The 15133-nt window shown below is 46.2% G+C and overlaps 1 protein-coding gene across 1 annotated transcript in view; it reads right to left on the reverse strand.

Moving 5' to 3' along the window:
- iglon5 (IgLON family member 5) overlaps nucleotides 1–15133 on the reverse strand; it is a 223623-nt gene that overhangs the window by 43205 nt on the left and 165285 nt on the right. Inside the window, exons 3-4 of the mRNA XM_064945475.1 lie at nucleotides 5784–6016; nucleotides 3768–3887 (exon numbers count right to left, since the gene is read on the reverse strand). Of these exons, the coding sequence (XP_064801547.1) occupies nucleotides 3768–3887; nucleotides 5784–6016 (353 nt within the window). The remainder of the gene's footprint in view (nucleotides 1–3767; nucleotides 3888–5783; nucleotides 6017–15133) is intronic.

Below are 15133 nucleotides of genomic sequence, written 5' to 3' on the forward strand. Positions count from 1 at the left end.
GTAAAGGGACAGGCAACTGGGAGAAGAGACATGAGGACTGGGTACTACGATGGGGAGACACTGGGACTGGTAAAGGGACAGGCAACTGGGAGAGGAGACATGAGGACTGTGTACTACGACAGGAGACAGGGACTGGTAAAGGGACAGACAACTGGGAGAGGAGACATGATGACTGGGTACTACGACAGGAGACAGAGACTGGGAAAGGGACAGACAACTGGGAGAGGAGACATGAGGACTGGGTACTACGACAGGAGACAGGGACTGGGAAAGGGACAGACAACTGGGAGAGGAGACATGAGGACTGGGTACTACGACAGGAGACAGAGACTGGGAAAGGGACAGACAACTGGGAGAGGAGACATGAGGACTGGGTACTACGACAGGAGACAGAGACTGGGAAAGGGACAGACAACTGGGAGAGGAGACATGAGGACTGGGAACTACGACGGGAGACAGAGACTGGGAAAGGGACAGACAACTGGGAGAGGAGACATGAGGACTGGGTACTATGACAGGAGACAGATACTGGGAAAGGGACAGACAACTGGGAGAGGAGACATGAGGACTGGGTACTATGACAGGAGACAGAGACTGGGAAAGGGACAGACAACTGGGAGAGGAGACATGAGGACTGGGTACTATGACAGGAGACAGAGACTGGGAAAGGGACAGACAACTGGGAGAGGAGACATGAGGACTGGGTACTACGACAGGAGACAGGGACTGGTAAAGGGACAGACAACTGGGAGAAGGGACATGAGGACTGGGTACTACAGGAGACAGAGACTGGGAAAGGGACAGACAACTGGGAGAGGAGACATGAGGACTGGGTACTACGACGGGAGACAGAGACTGGGAAAGGGACAGACAACTGGGAGAGGAGACATGAGGACTGGGTACTATGACAGGAGACAGAGACTGGGAAAGGGACAGACAACTGGGAGAGGAGACATGAGGACTGGGTACTATGACAGGAGACAGAGACTGGGAAAGGGACAGACAACTGGGAGAGGAGACATGAGGACTGGGTACTACGACAGGAGACAGGGACTGGGAAAGGGACAGACAACTGGGAGAGGAGACATGAGGACTGGGTACTACGACAGGAGACAGGGACTGGTAAAGGGACAGACAACTGGGAGAAGGGACATGAGGACTGGGTACTACGACAGGAGACAGACAAGACTGGTAAAGGGACTGAGGACTACTACTATGACAGGAGACAAGGAAAGGGACAGGCAACTGGGAGAGGAGACATGAGGACTGGGTACTACGATGGGAGACAAGGACTGGTAAAGGGACAGGCAACTGGGAGAGGAGACATGAGGACTGTGTACTACGACAGGAGACAGGGACTGGTAAAGGGACAGACAACTGGGAGAGGAGACATGATGACTGGGTACTACGACAGGAGACAGGGACTGGTAAAGGGACAGACAACTGGGAGAGGAGACATGAGGACTGGGTACTACGACAGGAGACAGGGACTGGGAAAGGGACAGACAACTGGGAGAGGAGACATGAGGACTGGGTACTACGACAGGAGACAGAGACTGGTAAAGGGATAGACAACTGGGAGAGGAGACATGAGGACTGGGTACTACGACAGGAGACAGAGACTGGGAAAGGGACAGACAACTGGGAGAGGAGACATGAGGACTGGGTACTACGACAGGAGACAGAGACTGGGAAAGGGACAGACAACTGGGAGAGGAGACATGAGGACTGGGTACTATGACAGGAGACAGAGACTGGGAAAGGGACAGACAACTGGGAGAGGAGACATGAGGACTGGGTACTATGACAGGAGACAGAGACTGGGAAAGGGACAGACAACTGGGAGAGGAGACATGAGGACTGGGTACTATGACAGGAGACAGAGACTGGGAAAGGGACAGACAACTGGGAGAGGAGACATGAGGACTGGGTACTACGACAGGAGACAGAGACTGGGAAAGGGACAGACAACTGGGAGAGGAGACATGAGGACTGGGTACTACGACAGGAGACAGAGACTGGGAAAGGGACAGACAACTGGGAGAGGAGACATGAGGACTGGGTACTACGACAGGAGACAGAGACTGGGAAAGGGACAGACAACTGGGAGAGGAGACATGAGGACTGGGTACTATGACAGGAGACAGAGACTGGGAAAGGGACAGACAACTGGGAGAGGAGACATGAGGACTGGGTACTATGACAGGAGACAGAGACTGGGAAAGGGACAGACAACTGGGAGAGGAGACATGAGGACTGGGTACTACGAGGAGACAGGGACTGGGAAAGGGACAGACAACTGGGAGAGGAGACATGAGGACTGGGTACTACGACAGGAGACAGGGACTGGGAAAGGGACAGACAACTGGGAGAAGGGACATGAGGACTGGGTACAGACAGGAGACAGAGACTGGGAAAGGGACAGACAACTGGGAGAGGAGACATGAGGACTGGGTACTATGACAGGAGACAGGGACTGGGAAAGGGACAGACAACTGGGAGAGGAGACATGAGGACTGGGTACTACGACAGGAGACAGAGACTGGGAAAGGGACAGACAACTGGGAGAGGAGACATGAGGACTGGGTACTACGACAGGAGACAGAGACTGGGAAAGGGACAGACAACTGGGAGAGGAGACATGAGGACTGGGTACTACGACAGGAGACAGAGACTGGGAAAGGGACAGACAACTGGGAGAGGAGACATGAGGACTGGGTACTACAGGAGACAGAGACTGGGAAAGGGACAGACAACTGGGAGAGGAGACAGGAGACAGAGACAGAGACTGGGAAAGGGACAGACAACTGGGAGAGGAGACATGAGGACTGGGTACTATGACAGGAGACAGAGACTGGGAAAGGGACAGACAACTGGGAGAGGAGACATGAGGACTGGGTACTATGACAGGAGACAGAGACTGGGAAAGGGACAGACAACTGGGAGAGGAGACATGAGGACTGGGTACTACGACAGGAGACAGAGACTGGGAAAGGGACAGACAACTGGGAGAGGAGACATGAGGACTGGGTACTACGACAGGAGACAGACTGGTAAAGGGAGACAACTGGGAAAGGGACAGAGGACTGGGACAGGAGACAGAGAGAAAGGGACAGACAACTGGGAGAGGAGACATGAGGACTGGGTACTACGACAGGAGACAGAGACAGGGAAAGTGACAGACAACTGGGAGAGGAGACATGAGGAATGGGTACTACGACAGGAGACAAGGACTGGTAAAGGGACAGGCAACTGGGAGAGGAGACATGAGGACTGGGTACTACGACAGGAGACAGAGACTGTTAAAGGGACAGACAACTGGGAGAAGGGACATGAGGACTGGGTACTACAGGAGACAGAGACTGGGAAAGGGACAGACAACTGGGAGAGGAGACATGAGGACTGGGTACTACGACAGGAGACAGAGACAGGGAAAGGGACAGACAACTGGGAGAGGAGACATGAGGACTGGGTACTACGACAGGAGACAGAGACTGTTAAAGGGACAGACAACTGGGAGAGGAGACATGAGGACTGGGTACTACGACAGGAGACAGAGACTGGGAAAGGGACAGACAACTGGGAGAGGAGACATGAGGACTGGGTACTACGACAGGAGACAGAGACTGGGAAAGGGACAGACAACTGGGAGAGGAGACATGAGGACTGGGTACTACGACAGGAGACAGGGACTGGTAAAGGGACAGACAACTGGGAGAGGAGACATGATGACTTGGTACTACAGGAGACAGAGACAGGCGTCTTACATTTGTTCTCCTTCCAGGTGACAGTGGGTTCAGGTCGTCCCACCGCCAGACAGAAGAGGTATACGTTGCCCCCCTCGTTCACTGACACGTCTTGAGAGATGTTGACGATTCTGGCTGGCACTGCAAGACGAAAGAGTTGGGTTTGGTTGACAGTCATGACTTGACAAAAAAGAGAAACTAGACCTAAGCTGCCCTCCCGTCACTGTTTGCAAGGTATAAACAAGGTATAAAACTGAAATGACAAGCATAAAAGCAAGGGGTTACCAAAATAAAATACTACTAATGACAAACGCGGATTCTCTGACTACTATTATAACAAGACAAAGCTATAGAATGTTCTTCACTTTGGTGTTGAATATAGGGATGGAAATCTTCACTCAAGGTCTAGAAGTTTCTCTCTTTGGTAGTTGCTTTGTTTTTTCCTTTTCACAGCATGACCACCATCAAATGCTGTTTTGCTCTAAATTGCCATTCCAGAGCAGGCACTATGCATATAGTTAGATAGATAACTAGATGGCCCTTGAATTTAAATGGCCCATTATCGTTGCTTTTAATGAGCTTGGCCATGAGGCTGTTTTTCTGCGAAGCATCTAACTACAGGATCCCATTTTTAACTCTGGCCAGGCGAAAATACTCTCGTGATAAAGCAAAGATTGGAGCCATCGCTACCCCACCGTGGCCTTCACTGTTTGATGCATTGACTCTGGGGTGTAATTATATTGTGTGATATCGCGGTTAAGACTGAAATTGGAGGTGACTTGGAAACTAGGGAAACATGGTCATCTGTGTGCCCATTTGCCCTGCGGATAAATGCTTCTCCTTGGCGCCTGCACTGTGTGAACAGTCTGTTGGAGAGTGGCTGGCTTAGCCTTCTGGGTAATCCTGCCTGCACCCTGCACACACACACACACACACACACACACACACACACACACACACACACACACACACACACACACACACACACACACACACACACACACACACACACACACACACACACACACACACACACACACACACAGTCACTAGACTGCTGAAACGTGCCCAGCTTGCTCTCTCTCTCTCCATCTCTGCAGCAGCATGGTGTGTTTGTGTGTTGGCTGTTGATATATACTCTAATATTTTTCATTTTTATTCCGCCAGCCTTGTATTACTGTGATATGCTAGTACACAAGGTACAATATACATAACAATTGACACATGCAGGGAGAAAAGGTCTGCAATCCATCAGCCGAGCAGCCGGGCGCCAATAAATCACGTCACTCAGGATCAGTCAAACTCTCACTCATTCCACCGTTGCCTTGACGATAGGCCCAGATCTGGTCCTGCACTGTCAATTATTCAGTCAGGCAGTTGGACAGCCTACTGTATAGCCGCCCATATCGTCTTACCCACTTACCCCAGGATCTACCCACCCTTCTCAGTTCTGAGGTAAACTTGCATCAGTGCTAATGTATTGGCTCGAGGCACAGTTTCTAAGGACTCGGTTGGCTGCCTTCTTTGCTCAGTCCAAGGCTCCATCCACTGCACAACACTAACAAAGGCCTTGGGTCACTTTACATTTTTTTTGTAAAGTAAAAGTAAAGCTGTGTTTACAATTGCTGGACTAAAACCTGGAGGTGAATAAATAATCCCGTAAATAATGTGGCACGTGCCCATTACAGAACCAAGTACAATAAGTACTGTAAACACATTCAAATATAGCAATTAAAGGGCTAATACATCTAAATATTTGCATACTTACCCTGTAAACAGTCAATGGACAAAGAGAACGATAAAGCCATGCTTTTTTGGTTTCCCCCCTGGCTGCTGTCACCAAATCCTAACTCGTTATGCTGTTCTTGTCCAGAAACAACGTCCATATCCCCCAAATGAGCATGTTTTAAATATCCTTTGACAAATTCATTGATATACGCAACCAATGTCAGGCACGTTGGGATGATTTGGGTTTGAGATTTAAAACAGTGTTTTATTCTATCCCACCCCCCCCCCCACCCCCCACCAGGGACTCACCTTGGACAATGAGGAAGACGTGGGCAATGCGGGGCTTGTTGCTGGCCTGGAAGCTGCAGGTGTACAGCCCCTCGTCAGCCACCTCCACCCTCTCTATCTGGATGGAGAAGTCACTAGTGTTACTGTTGACCAGCGACACCCGTCTGTCCAGCGACCACTTGTCTGTCCCCGCAAACAGGATGTTTGAGCGGTTCAACCACGCCTTGTGGGTCACCTCCTCGTCGATTTTACACCTTTGAGATGGAGGGGGGGGGGAAACAGGGGATGAGACAAGACCCAGATCATTTATTAATAATCATTTATTTCACTTGAATAGCGCTTTTCATCACAGAAAAGAATCTCCAAGCACATAACAATTAAAACAAAGAAACAACACATTTAAATTTAGATGGTAGAGATGGATATTGAATGTCTCTATTTGGCTTGGGATGAAAGGCTGGGAGTTGAGGCAGTTTGGATTGGAAAGGCAGTGTAGCTTCAGCGGAGGGAGGGGGCATCAGTAGAACAGACAGAGAGAAACAAAGACAGTCTGACAAACAGGCCCGGAGCGCTTTTTCAGTGCAGCGCATCTGCTTTTCCTCCATATGACTCGCTCTTCTGTAAGTACTGGTCCTCCATTGCCTGGATGATGCTACGGCTGCTGAAAAGTGCACAAAAAGCCACTACATCTTGGCAGTGGTTAAGAACAGTCCCCGAGCCTCTTCTGCCATCTCTGGCCACAGCATCCAGTACTTGTTTTAATTCTTCCAGATAGATTAAGCTATAATTATTATAATTATTTGAATCCAAACAGCCAGTCAGATAGCTAACTATAAGACAAAAATATGACTTTTGATCCCAATTCTGCAACTCTGAGACTCAAGACCATAAGATGTACAGTAAGTGATCAACCCCCACAACAGTCAACCCTCTCTCCCCCACCCACAAAAATGCAACAACAAAAAAGTACATAAGTACAATATTTACAGAGCTCTCTGCCGAGGTGACCACATGGCGCCAGGGAAACTACGGAACATACTCTACATATATTGAGGTGAGTCTGTATGTGCTTATGTATGAACAAAGATAGCATAGACATTTGTGAGGAGGAGCAGAAGTGAACCCTGGAATCCCAAAGAACTTCCGATGCGTTTGAAAACAACAGCTGTTCCATCGCGGCTGTAAAAGGCTAGCTAGATAAAGCTAGCTAACGTAGTGTAGTTGTTTTCCCCTGCTCAAAATTACGACCGAGGACAAATCTATTTTTGAAAATGAAAGTTGACAGATTTCCCAAAGAAGCATCACAAAACATTTGCCTGAATGGAAAGTAAAATTAGTAGCGGGAGGTGGCGGCTCCAGGATGATGTGTATAGTTCTAGAAGAAGATGGCCCGCACGCTTTTAAATCTCCCAATTCACTGATTTATTGACAACGTTTCGATCCGAAACGGATCTTGGTCAGGTCAAACTAACTGAGTGCTCACGTTCCAAAATATACACATTTCACCTCATGTGACCATCTGCGGACATGACGCATGGTGGGTGCAAAAACAAGTTGTGTATCTCTAATCATTTAATAACAATGAGATGGGTACACGTAGTAGTTCCAGAAAATAATATATATTTACAAAATGACCTAGTGGGTAACCTGGAAGGTAAGACAAATCAAAGTGACATATTAATGTAAACTCGAGGAGACGTGGTACACAAATGGTGAATCTAATACAATTCTCTAATACAATTCTCCTCAAAACTAGAAGTTTTAACATGTTCGATGCCAATGTGTCTCAAAGAGCTAATGTTGTGACGAGCCTCCATGAAATGCGCAGCCACAAGGTTTCTCTGATCAAGGGTACTGATATGACTCCTGTGTTCTGCTATCCTTGTTTTCAGAGCTCGTTTGTTTTTCCTACATAGCATACACCACAAATACATGTGATCAGTTTTTTTCCCATTTTTGTAACTTAAAATTGCCTTGCCCGTAATAGGGTGATTGAACATTGTGCATTTGTTTGTAAAGTTACACTGGGTACATCCGCCACATCTAAAGTGACCGTCTGGCACATTGTCTAGAACGGTATCACGTGCCATTGGAGGAAGATCAGACCTCACCACTGATGTTGGGGGATTGTCTGAAGACGACCCGCGGAGGCTTTAACCTTTTTCCCCCAGTTGTGGATCAGTGCTCAATATGTGCCAGGGCTTTTTAATGATGTGGTCAAACTGTTTACCAAGTGGGGAGTATTGAAGGAAGCATTTAACACGTTGGTCAGGAGGGCGGGGAGGTTTTGGGCGTGAGGCTGTCATCCTTGGGCATATTTTTATAACGTTCCCTTGCGTCTTGCAGCCATTCCTCTGGGTAACCCTGCTGTCTGAAACGCTAATCCAGACAGTCGGCTTGTTTGTCATAGTCACCCTGTGTACTACAAATCCTGCATGTGCAACTGTATTGGGTAACGGGGAGGCTCTTTTTTTAGGGGTGTAGGGTGGAAGCTGTCTCCTCATAACAGGGAATTCCTGTCTGTCGGCGTCTTGTATAGATCCGTGCTAAAACCACCCCCTCCCTCTTAATCAAAATGTAAAGAAAACGTATTTCATTCGCATCAAAGGTGAGGGGGAATTTCAAAGGTTTACTGCTTGTATTGATTAAGGAGTGGAATTGATGAAGTTCTCCTGCTGTGCTCTGTAATAGAATGAATACGGCATCAATGAAGCGTTTGAAGGCCCAAATCCCTGTAATTTGCGTGAAGAGAAGACGGAAAAAAATGAGGACAGAGGTCGGGCTGCAGTCTGAGGATTCTTAGGCGATTGAATAAACCCCCATTGCCATCCGTTCTCCTAGCTAACATGCAATCATTGGAAAATAAAATCGACGACCTACGACGAAGATTAAACTACCAACGGGACATTAAAAACTGTAATATCTTATGCTTCACCAAGTCGTGGATGAACGATGACATTATCAACATACAGCTGGCTGTTTGTATTACTGTCCCGTTGGCAGTTAAATCTTCCTCGTAGGTCATCGATTTTATATTCCAATGATTGCATGTTAGCTAGGCAGGATAGAACAGCGGCGTCTGGTAAGACAAGAGGGGGCGGACTATGTTTATTTGTAAACAACAGCTGGTGCACGATATTGAAGGAAGTCTCAAGGTTTTGCTTGCCTGGAGGTAGAGTATCTCATGATAAACGGTAGACCACACTATTTAACTAGAGAGTTTTCATCTGTATTTTTAATAGCTGTCTACAAACTACCACAGACCAATGCTGGCACTAAGACCGCATTCAATGAGCTGTATTTCGCCATAAGCAAACGGGAAAAAGCTCATCCAGAGGCAGTGCTCCTAGTGACTGGGGACTTTAATGCAGGGAAACTTAAATCTGTTTTACCAAATTTCTATCAGCATGTTAAATATGCATCCAAAGGGAAAAAAAACCTCTAGACCACCTTTACTCAACACACAGAAACATGTACCAAGCTCTCCCTCACCCTCCATTTGGCAAATCTGACCATAATACTATCTCCCTGATTCCTGTTGACAAATCAAATTAAAGCAGGAAGAACCAGTGACTCGGTCAATAAAAAAGTGGTCAGATGAAACAGATGCTAAGCTACAGGACTGTTTTGCTAGCATAGACTGGAATTTGTTCTGGGATTCCTCTGATGGCATTGAGGAGTACACCACACCAGTCATTGGCTTCATCAATAAGTGTATCGATGACATCGTCCCCACAGTGACCGTACGTACAGTACATACCCCAACCAGAAGCCATGGATTTACAGGTTACATCCGCACTGAGCTAAAGGCTAGAGCTGCCACTTTCAAGGAGAGGGACTCTTATAAGAAATCCCGCTATGCCCTCCGACGAATCATCAAACAGGCAAAGCGTCAATACAGGACTAAGATTGAATCGTACTACACTGACTCTGATGCTTGCCGGATGTGGCAGGGCTTGTAAACCATTACAGACTACAAAGGTAAGCCCAGCTGAGAGCTGCCCAGTGACCCAAGCCTACCAGACAAGCTAAACTATTTCTATGCTCGCTTCGAGGTAAATAACACTGAAACATGCATGAGAGCATCAGCTGTTCCGGAAGACTGTGTGATCATGTTCTGCACAGCCGATGTAAGTAAGCCGAAGGGCCAGACGGATTACCAGAACGTGTACTACGAGCATGCGCTGACCAACTAGCAAGTGTCTTCACTGACATTTTCAACCTTTCCCTGTCCGAGTCTGTAATACCAACATGTTTGAAGCAGAACACCATAGTGCCTGTGTCCAATAACACTAAGCTATCCTGCCTAAATGACTACTGACCCATAGCACTCACGTATGTAGCCATGAAGTGCTTTGAAAGGCTGACATCAACACCATTATCCCAGAAACCTTAGACCCACTCCAATTTGCATACAGATCTACAGATGACGCTATCTCTATTGCACTCCACACTGCCCTTTCCCACCTGGACAAAAGGAACACCTATGTGAGAATTCATTGACTACAGCTCAGCGTTCAACACCATAGCTTATTGATTAGCTTTGAGGGCACTAAGGACCCTGGGACTAAACACCTCCCTCTGCAACTGGATCCTAGACTTCCTGATGGGCCGCCCCCAGGTTGTAAGGGTAGGTCACAACAAATCCGACACGCTGATCCTCAACACAGGGACCCCTCAGACCCCGCCTGTACTCTCTGTTTACTCATGACTGCACAGCCAGGCACGACTCCAACACCATCATTAAGTTTGTAGGTGACACAACAGTGGTAGGCCTGATCACCGACAACGACGAGAGCCTATAGGGAGGAGGTCAGAGACCTGGCCGTGTGGTGCCAGGATAACAACCTCTCCCTCAACATGATCAAGACAAAGGAGATGATTGTGGACTACAGGAAAAGGAGGACCAAGCATTCCCCCATTTTCATCAAAGGGGCTGTGGTTGAGAGCGTCCAAGTTCCTCACCAACAAACTAACATGCTCCAAGCACACCAAGACAGTTGTGAAGAGAGCATGACAAAACCTATTCCCCCTCAGGAGACTGAAAAGATGTCATGGGTCCTCAGATCCTCAATAGGTTCTCCAGCTGCAACATTGAGAGCATCTGGTTTCATCACTGCCTGGTATGGCAACTGCCCGGGCATCTGACTGCAAGGCAGTACAGAGTACAGTACATCACTGGGGCCAAGTTTCCTGCCATGCAGGACCTCTATACCAGTGTCAGAGGAAGGCCCTAAAAATGGTCAAATACTCCAGCCACCCTAGTCGTAGACTGTTGTCTTTGCTACAGCACGGCAAGCGGTACCAGAGCGCCAAGTCTAGGTCCAAGAGGCTTCTAAACAGCTTCTACCCCAAGACATGACACCTGAACATCTAATCAAATGGCTACCCCAGACTATTTGCATTGCACCCCCCTCCACCCCATCTTTTACGCCGCTGCTACTCTCTGTTATTATCTATGCATAGTCACTTTAATAACTCTATCTACATGTACATATTACCTCAATTACCTTGATTAACCACTGCCCCCGCACATTGACTCTGTACCGGTACCCTCTGTATATCGTCTCGCTATTGTTATTTTACTGCTGCTCTTTAATTACTTGTTCTTTTTTATTTCTTATTCTTATTCATATTTTTTAAACTGCATTGTTGGTTAGGGGCTGGTAAGTAAGCATTTCACTGTAAGGTCAACACCTGTAAGGTCAACACCTGTAAGGTCAACACCTGTTGTATTCGGAGCATGTGACATACTATTTCATTTTATTTGTTTCCAGAGTCTGATATGGTGCAATAATGGATTGTTAGGGCTGAAAATCACGTTCCTCTCAAACAACCCCACATTCAGTTGGCATAATTTGGTGCCATTTTAATACCCATAGCAGTTCCCTTCTGTTCAATGAATATGTCATTTTCAAATATGAAAAATGACATTTCTGTGTTCATATTTCAGAAGGACATATGGATTCTTTAGACATTTCGAGGTTGTTAATGGTTAAAGACAAAACTCTAGCTAACGTCAGCTTGCAAGAACGGGGGGGGGGGGAGGGGGAGCATTTCTGTGTTCATATTTCAGAAGGACATATGGATTCTTTAGACATTTCGAATGGTTAAAGAAAAAGCATGCTGGGTGCAAATTGAGCCACTCTACAAATTATTACTAACCCAAACACAGTGGGAACAAAGAGGGCCTTCTTATAAAATAATAATTATGATTTGAATTATATTATTATTTTTAATTATGTTTGGATGGCTGCTTTTTATGGCTGCTGTCCCTGTACAGGGATCAACATCAGGGGAAATTTCAGAGTGACAAGTAATAGTACTCGATAAAACTCAAACTTTCATTAAAACACACATGCAGGGTACTCAATTAAAGCTACACTCGTTGTGAATCTAGCCAACATGTCAGATTTTTAAAATGCTTTTCGGCGAAAGCATGAGAAGCTATTATCTGATAGCATGCAACCCCCCGAAATACACGAAGGGGACCTAAACAAAATAATTTGCGTAGCCGGCACTACACAAAACGCAGAAATAAAATATAAAACATTCATTACCTTTGATGAGCTTCTTTGTTGGCACTCCTATATGTCCCATAAACATTACAATTGGGTCTTTTTTTCGATTAAATCAGTCCATGTATACCCAAAATGAAATTATGTAGACCGTCTGATCCAGGAAAAAAACTTTGACAAAACACTTCAAACTACTTTTGTAATCCAACTTTAGGTATTAGTAAACGTTAATAATCGATCAAATTGATCACGGAGCGATCTGTATTCAATAGCAGCAAGTCAACAAATCATGGACGATTTTCTCTCTTCCATAACTTTCTCTTGTGTACTCGATGACAGGAAGTGCCTATTTCTCATTTCACCAAGGATTAACTTCAACCCAATTCCCAACACTGGCGACATCGTGCGGAAGCTGTAGGAACTGTAAACTGGGCCGTATCTATTTTCTCTTGCCATAGACAATACAGAGACTGGCGGAGTGATATTTTTTTGTGTTTTTTTGTGAACAGTTTCCTTGGGGTTTTGCCTGCTACAGACGTTCTGTTATAGTCACAGACATGATTTAACCAGTTTTAGAAACTTCAGAGTGTTTTCTATCCACACATACTAAATCATATGTATATACTATATTCCTGGCATGAGTAGCAGGACGTTGAAATTTTGCTCTATTTTTAACAAAAAGCTAAAAAAATTCACACGCTCTTTAAGAGTTTTTTAATCTCTCCAATTTTTTGTTGGGAAGGGTTAACACTGAAGAGATAAAAGATCCAATCAGGATTTTTCTTTTGTGGTCTCTGGGGAAATCTAGCTCGATAAGTCAGCCATTGGTTAGGCCAGAAAGAAGGCATCTGCCATTCAACTGTGCTAGGGCAACATTTTGGAGTGACAGTGCAATCAACCAATCAGATTTTGACTTGTAATGGGTGGGACCGATTTTACAAAAAACATATGGCTATTTCTGCCTTCTCAAAGGCCAATAGGTCACTGCACAATAGAGAATGGTAGTTTGGCGGGTGGCGCAGTGGTCTCCTGGGTGGCGCAGTGGTCTAAGGCTGTGGCACCAGAGATTCTGGGTTCGAGCCCAGGCTCTGTCGCAGCCGGCTGTGACCGGGAGGCCCATGGGGCGGCGCACAATTGTGCCAGCGTCGTTAGGGAGGGGTTGGCCGGCAGGGATATCCTTGTCTCATTGTGCACTAGTGACTCCTGCGGCGGGCCGGGCGCAGTGCACGCTGACCAGGTCACCAGGTGTACTGTGTTTCCTCCGACACATTGGTGCGGCTGGCTTCCGGGTTGGATGTGCGTTGTGTCAAGAAGCAGGATGGGTTGTATTTCGGAGGACGCATGGCTCTCGACCTTCGCCTCTCCCGAGTCCATACGGGAGTTGCAGCGATGAGACAAGACTGTAACTACCAATTGGAAACCACAAAGTTGGGGAGAAAAAAGGGGTAAAAAAAAGAGAATGGTAGATTTCCCACAGATAGCTAGCTATCCTTTGTTGTATGCTAGTTTGCAGTGGCTGCAGAAAATGTTATTGAGTAGGATGTTGTTGCTAATTTGTTAGCTTCTCCCTTTTCAAGAAAAACTTCAACAAGAAGTTAACCTTTTACTGCAGTGGGCTAAAGTCACACAGAGTGATTCTTGGTAGTCTGAAACAAATCTACTTTCAAACAAAAGTATACACCTCACACACATGGTTATGGGCTTAAAAAAGACACCTGAACCATGTCAGTGGAACACAAATAGCCTACTAACCAAGACTTCGGACCAAACTTTTTCAATACCTGGTTTGCATACCCCTTGTTGCCTTAGTTAGCATTTACTGGTAGATATCATAAATTGAACCGGCTTTCCTACCTACCCTACCCACTACCGATGACATTCTTCTGTGAGCTGCTCCATTTCATAACCAGTTGAGAGCTGTGTGCGTTGGAATGCCCGCACATATACAGCGCATGCGAATATACTTTACATGCTTTGCGATTGTGCAGGCTACTTTGTGCATCATTTCACTATTGTACTACATAATTGATCAATTGTATATCTCCACTCCACTAATTTGATACGCATCAGTGGGGATTAAGAAGGGAATATACTGAAAAGAAAGTGGTATAAGGCTTGTACTTGCATATAGCCTCCACGACACCACTGGCCCTCTGTGTTTTACAAAAAGTGTACTCTCCTACATGAGTGCGCTGGTATTGCTGTTGCTGCCTTTTCAGCATCATTACTTCAGTCACACACTGAAGGCCTAGGTCCGATAGGTTCGCCACTGTGCAAACATGTCGATAACACAGTGCATTCGGAAAGCATTCAGGCCCCTTCCCTTTTTTCACATTTTGTTACGTTACAACCTTATTCTCAGATGGATAAAAAAAAAAATCCTCAATCTACACACAATAACCCAAAATGACAAAGTGAAAGCAGTTTATGAATTTTTGCAAATTTATTCAAAATTAAAAACAGAAATAACCTATTTACATAAGTATTCCGACCTTTTGCTATGAGACTCGAAATTGAGCTCAGGTGCATCTTGTTTCCATTGATTATCCTTGAGATGTTTCTACAACTTGATTGGAGTCTACCTGTGGTAAATTCCATTGATTGGACATGATTTGGAAAGGCACACACCTGTCTGTATAAGGATCCCACTGTCGAGGATCCCACAATGCATGTTAGAGCAAAAACCAAGCCATGAGGTTGAAGGAATTGCCCGTAGAGCTCCGAGACAGGATTGTGTCGAGGCACAGATCTGGGGAAGGGTACCAAAACATTTCTGCAGCATTCAAGGTCCCCAAGAACACAGTGGCCTCCATCATTCTTAAATGGAAAAAGTTTGAACCACCAAGACTCTTC

The sequence above is a fragment of the Oncorhynchus masou genome, chromosome 29 (assembly GCF_036934945.1).
Source record: "Oncorhynchus masou masou isolate Uvic2021 chromosome 29, UVic_Omas_1.1, whole genome shotgun sequence".
NCBI lineage: Eukaryota > Metazoa > Chordata > Actinopteri > Salmoniformes > Salmonidae > Oncorhynchus > Oncorhynchus masou.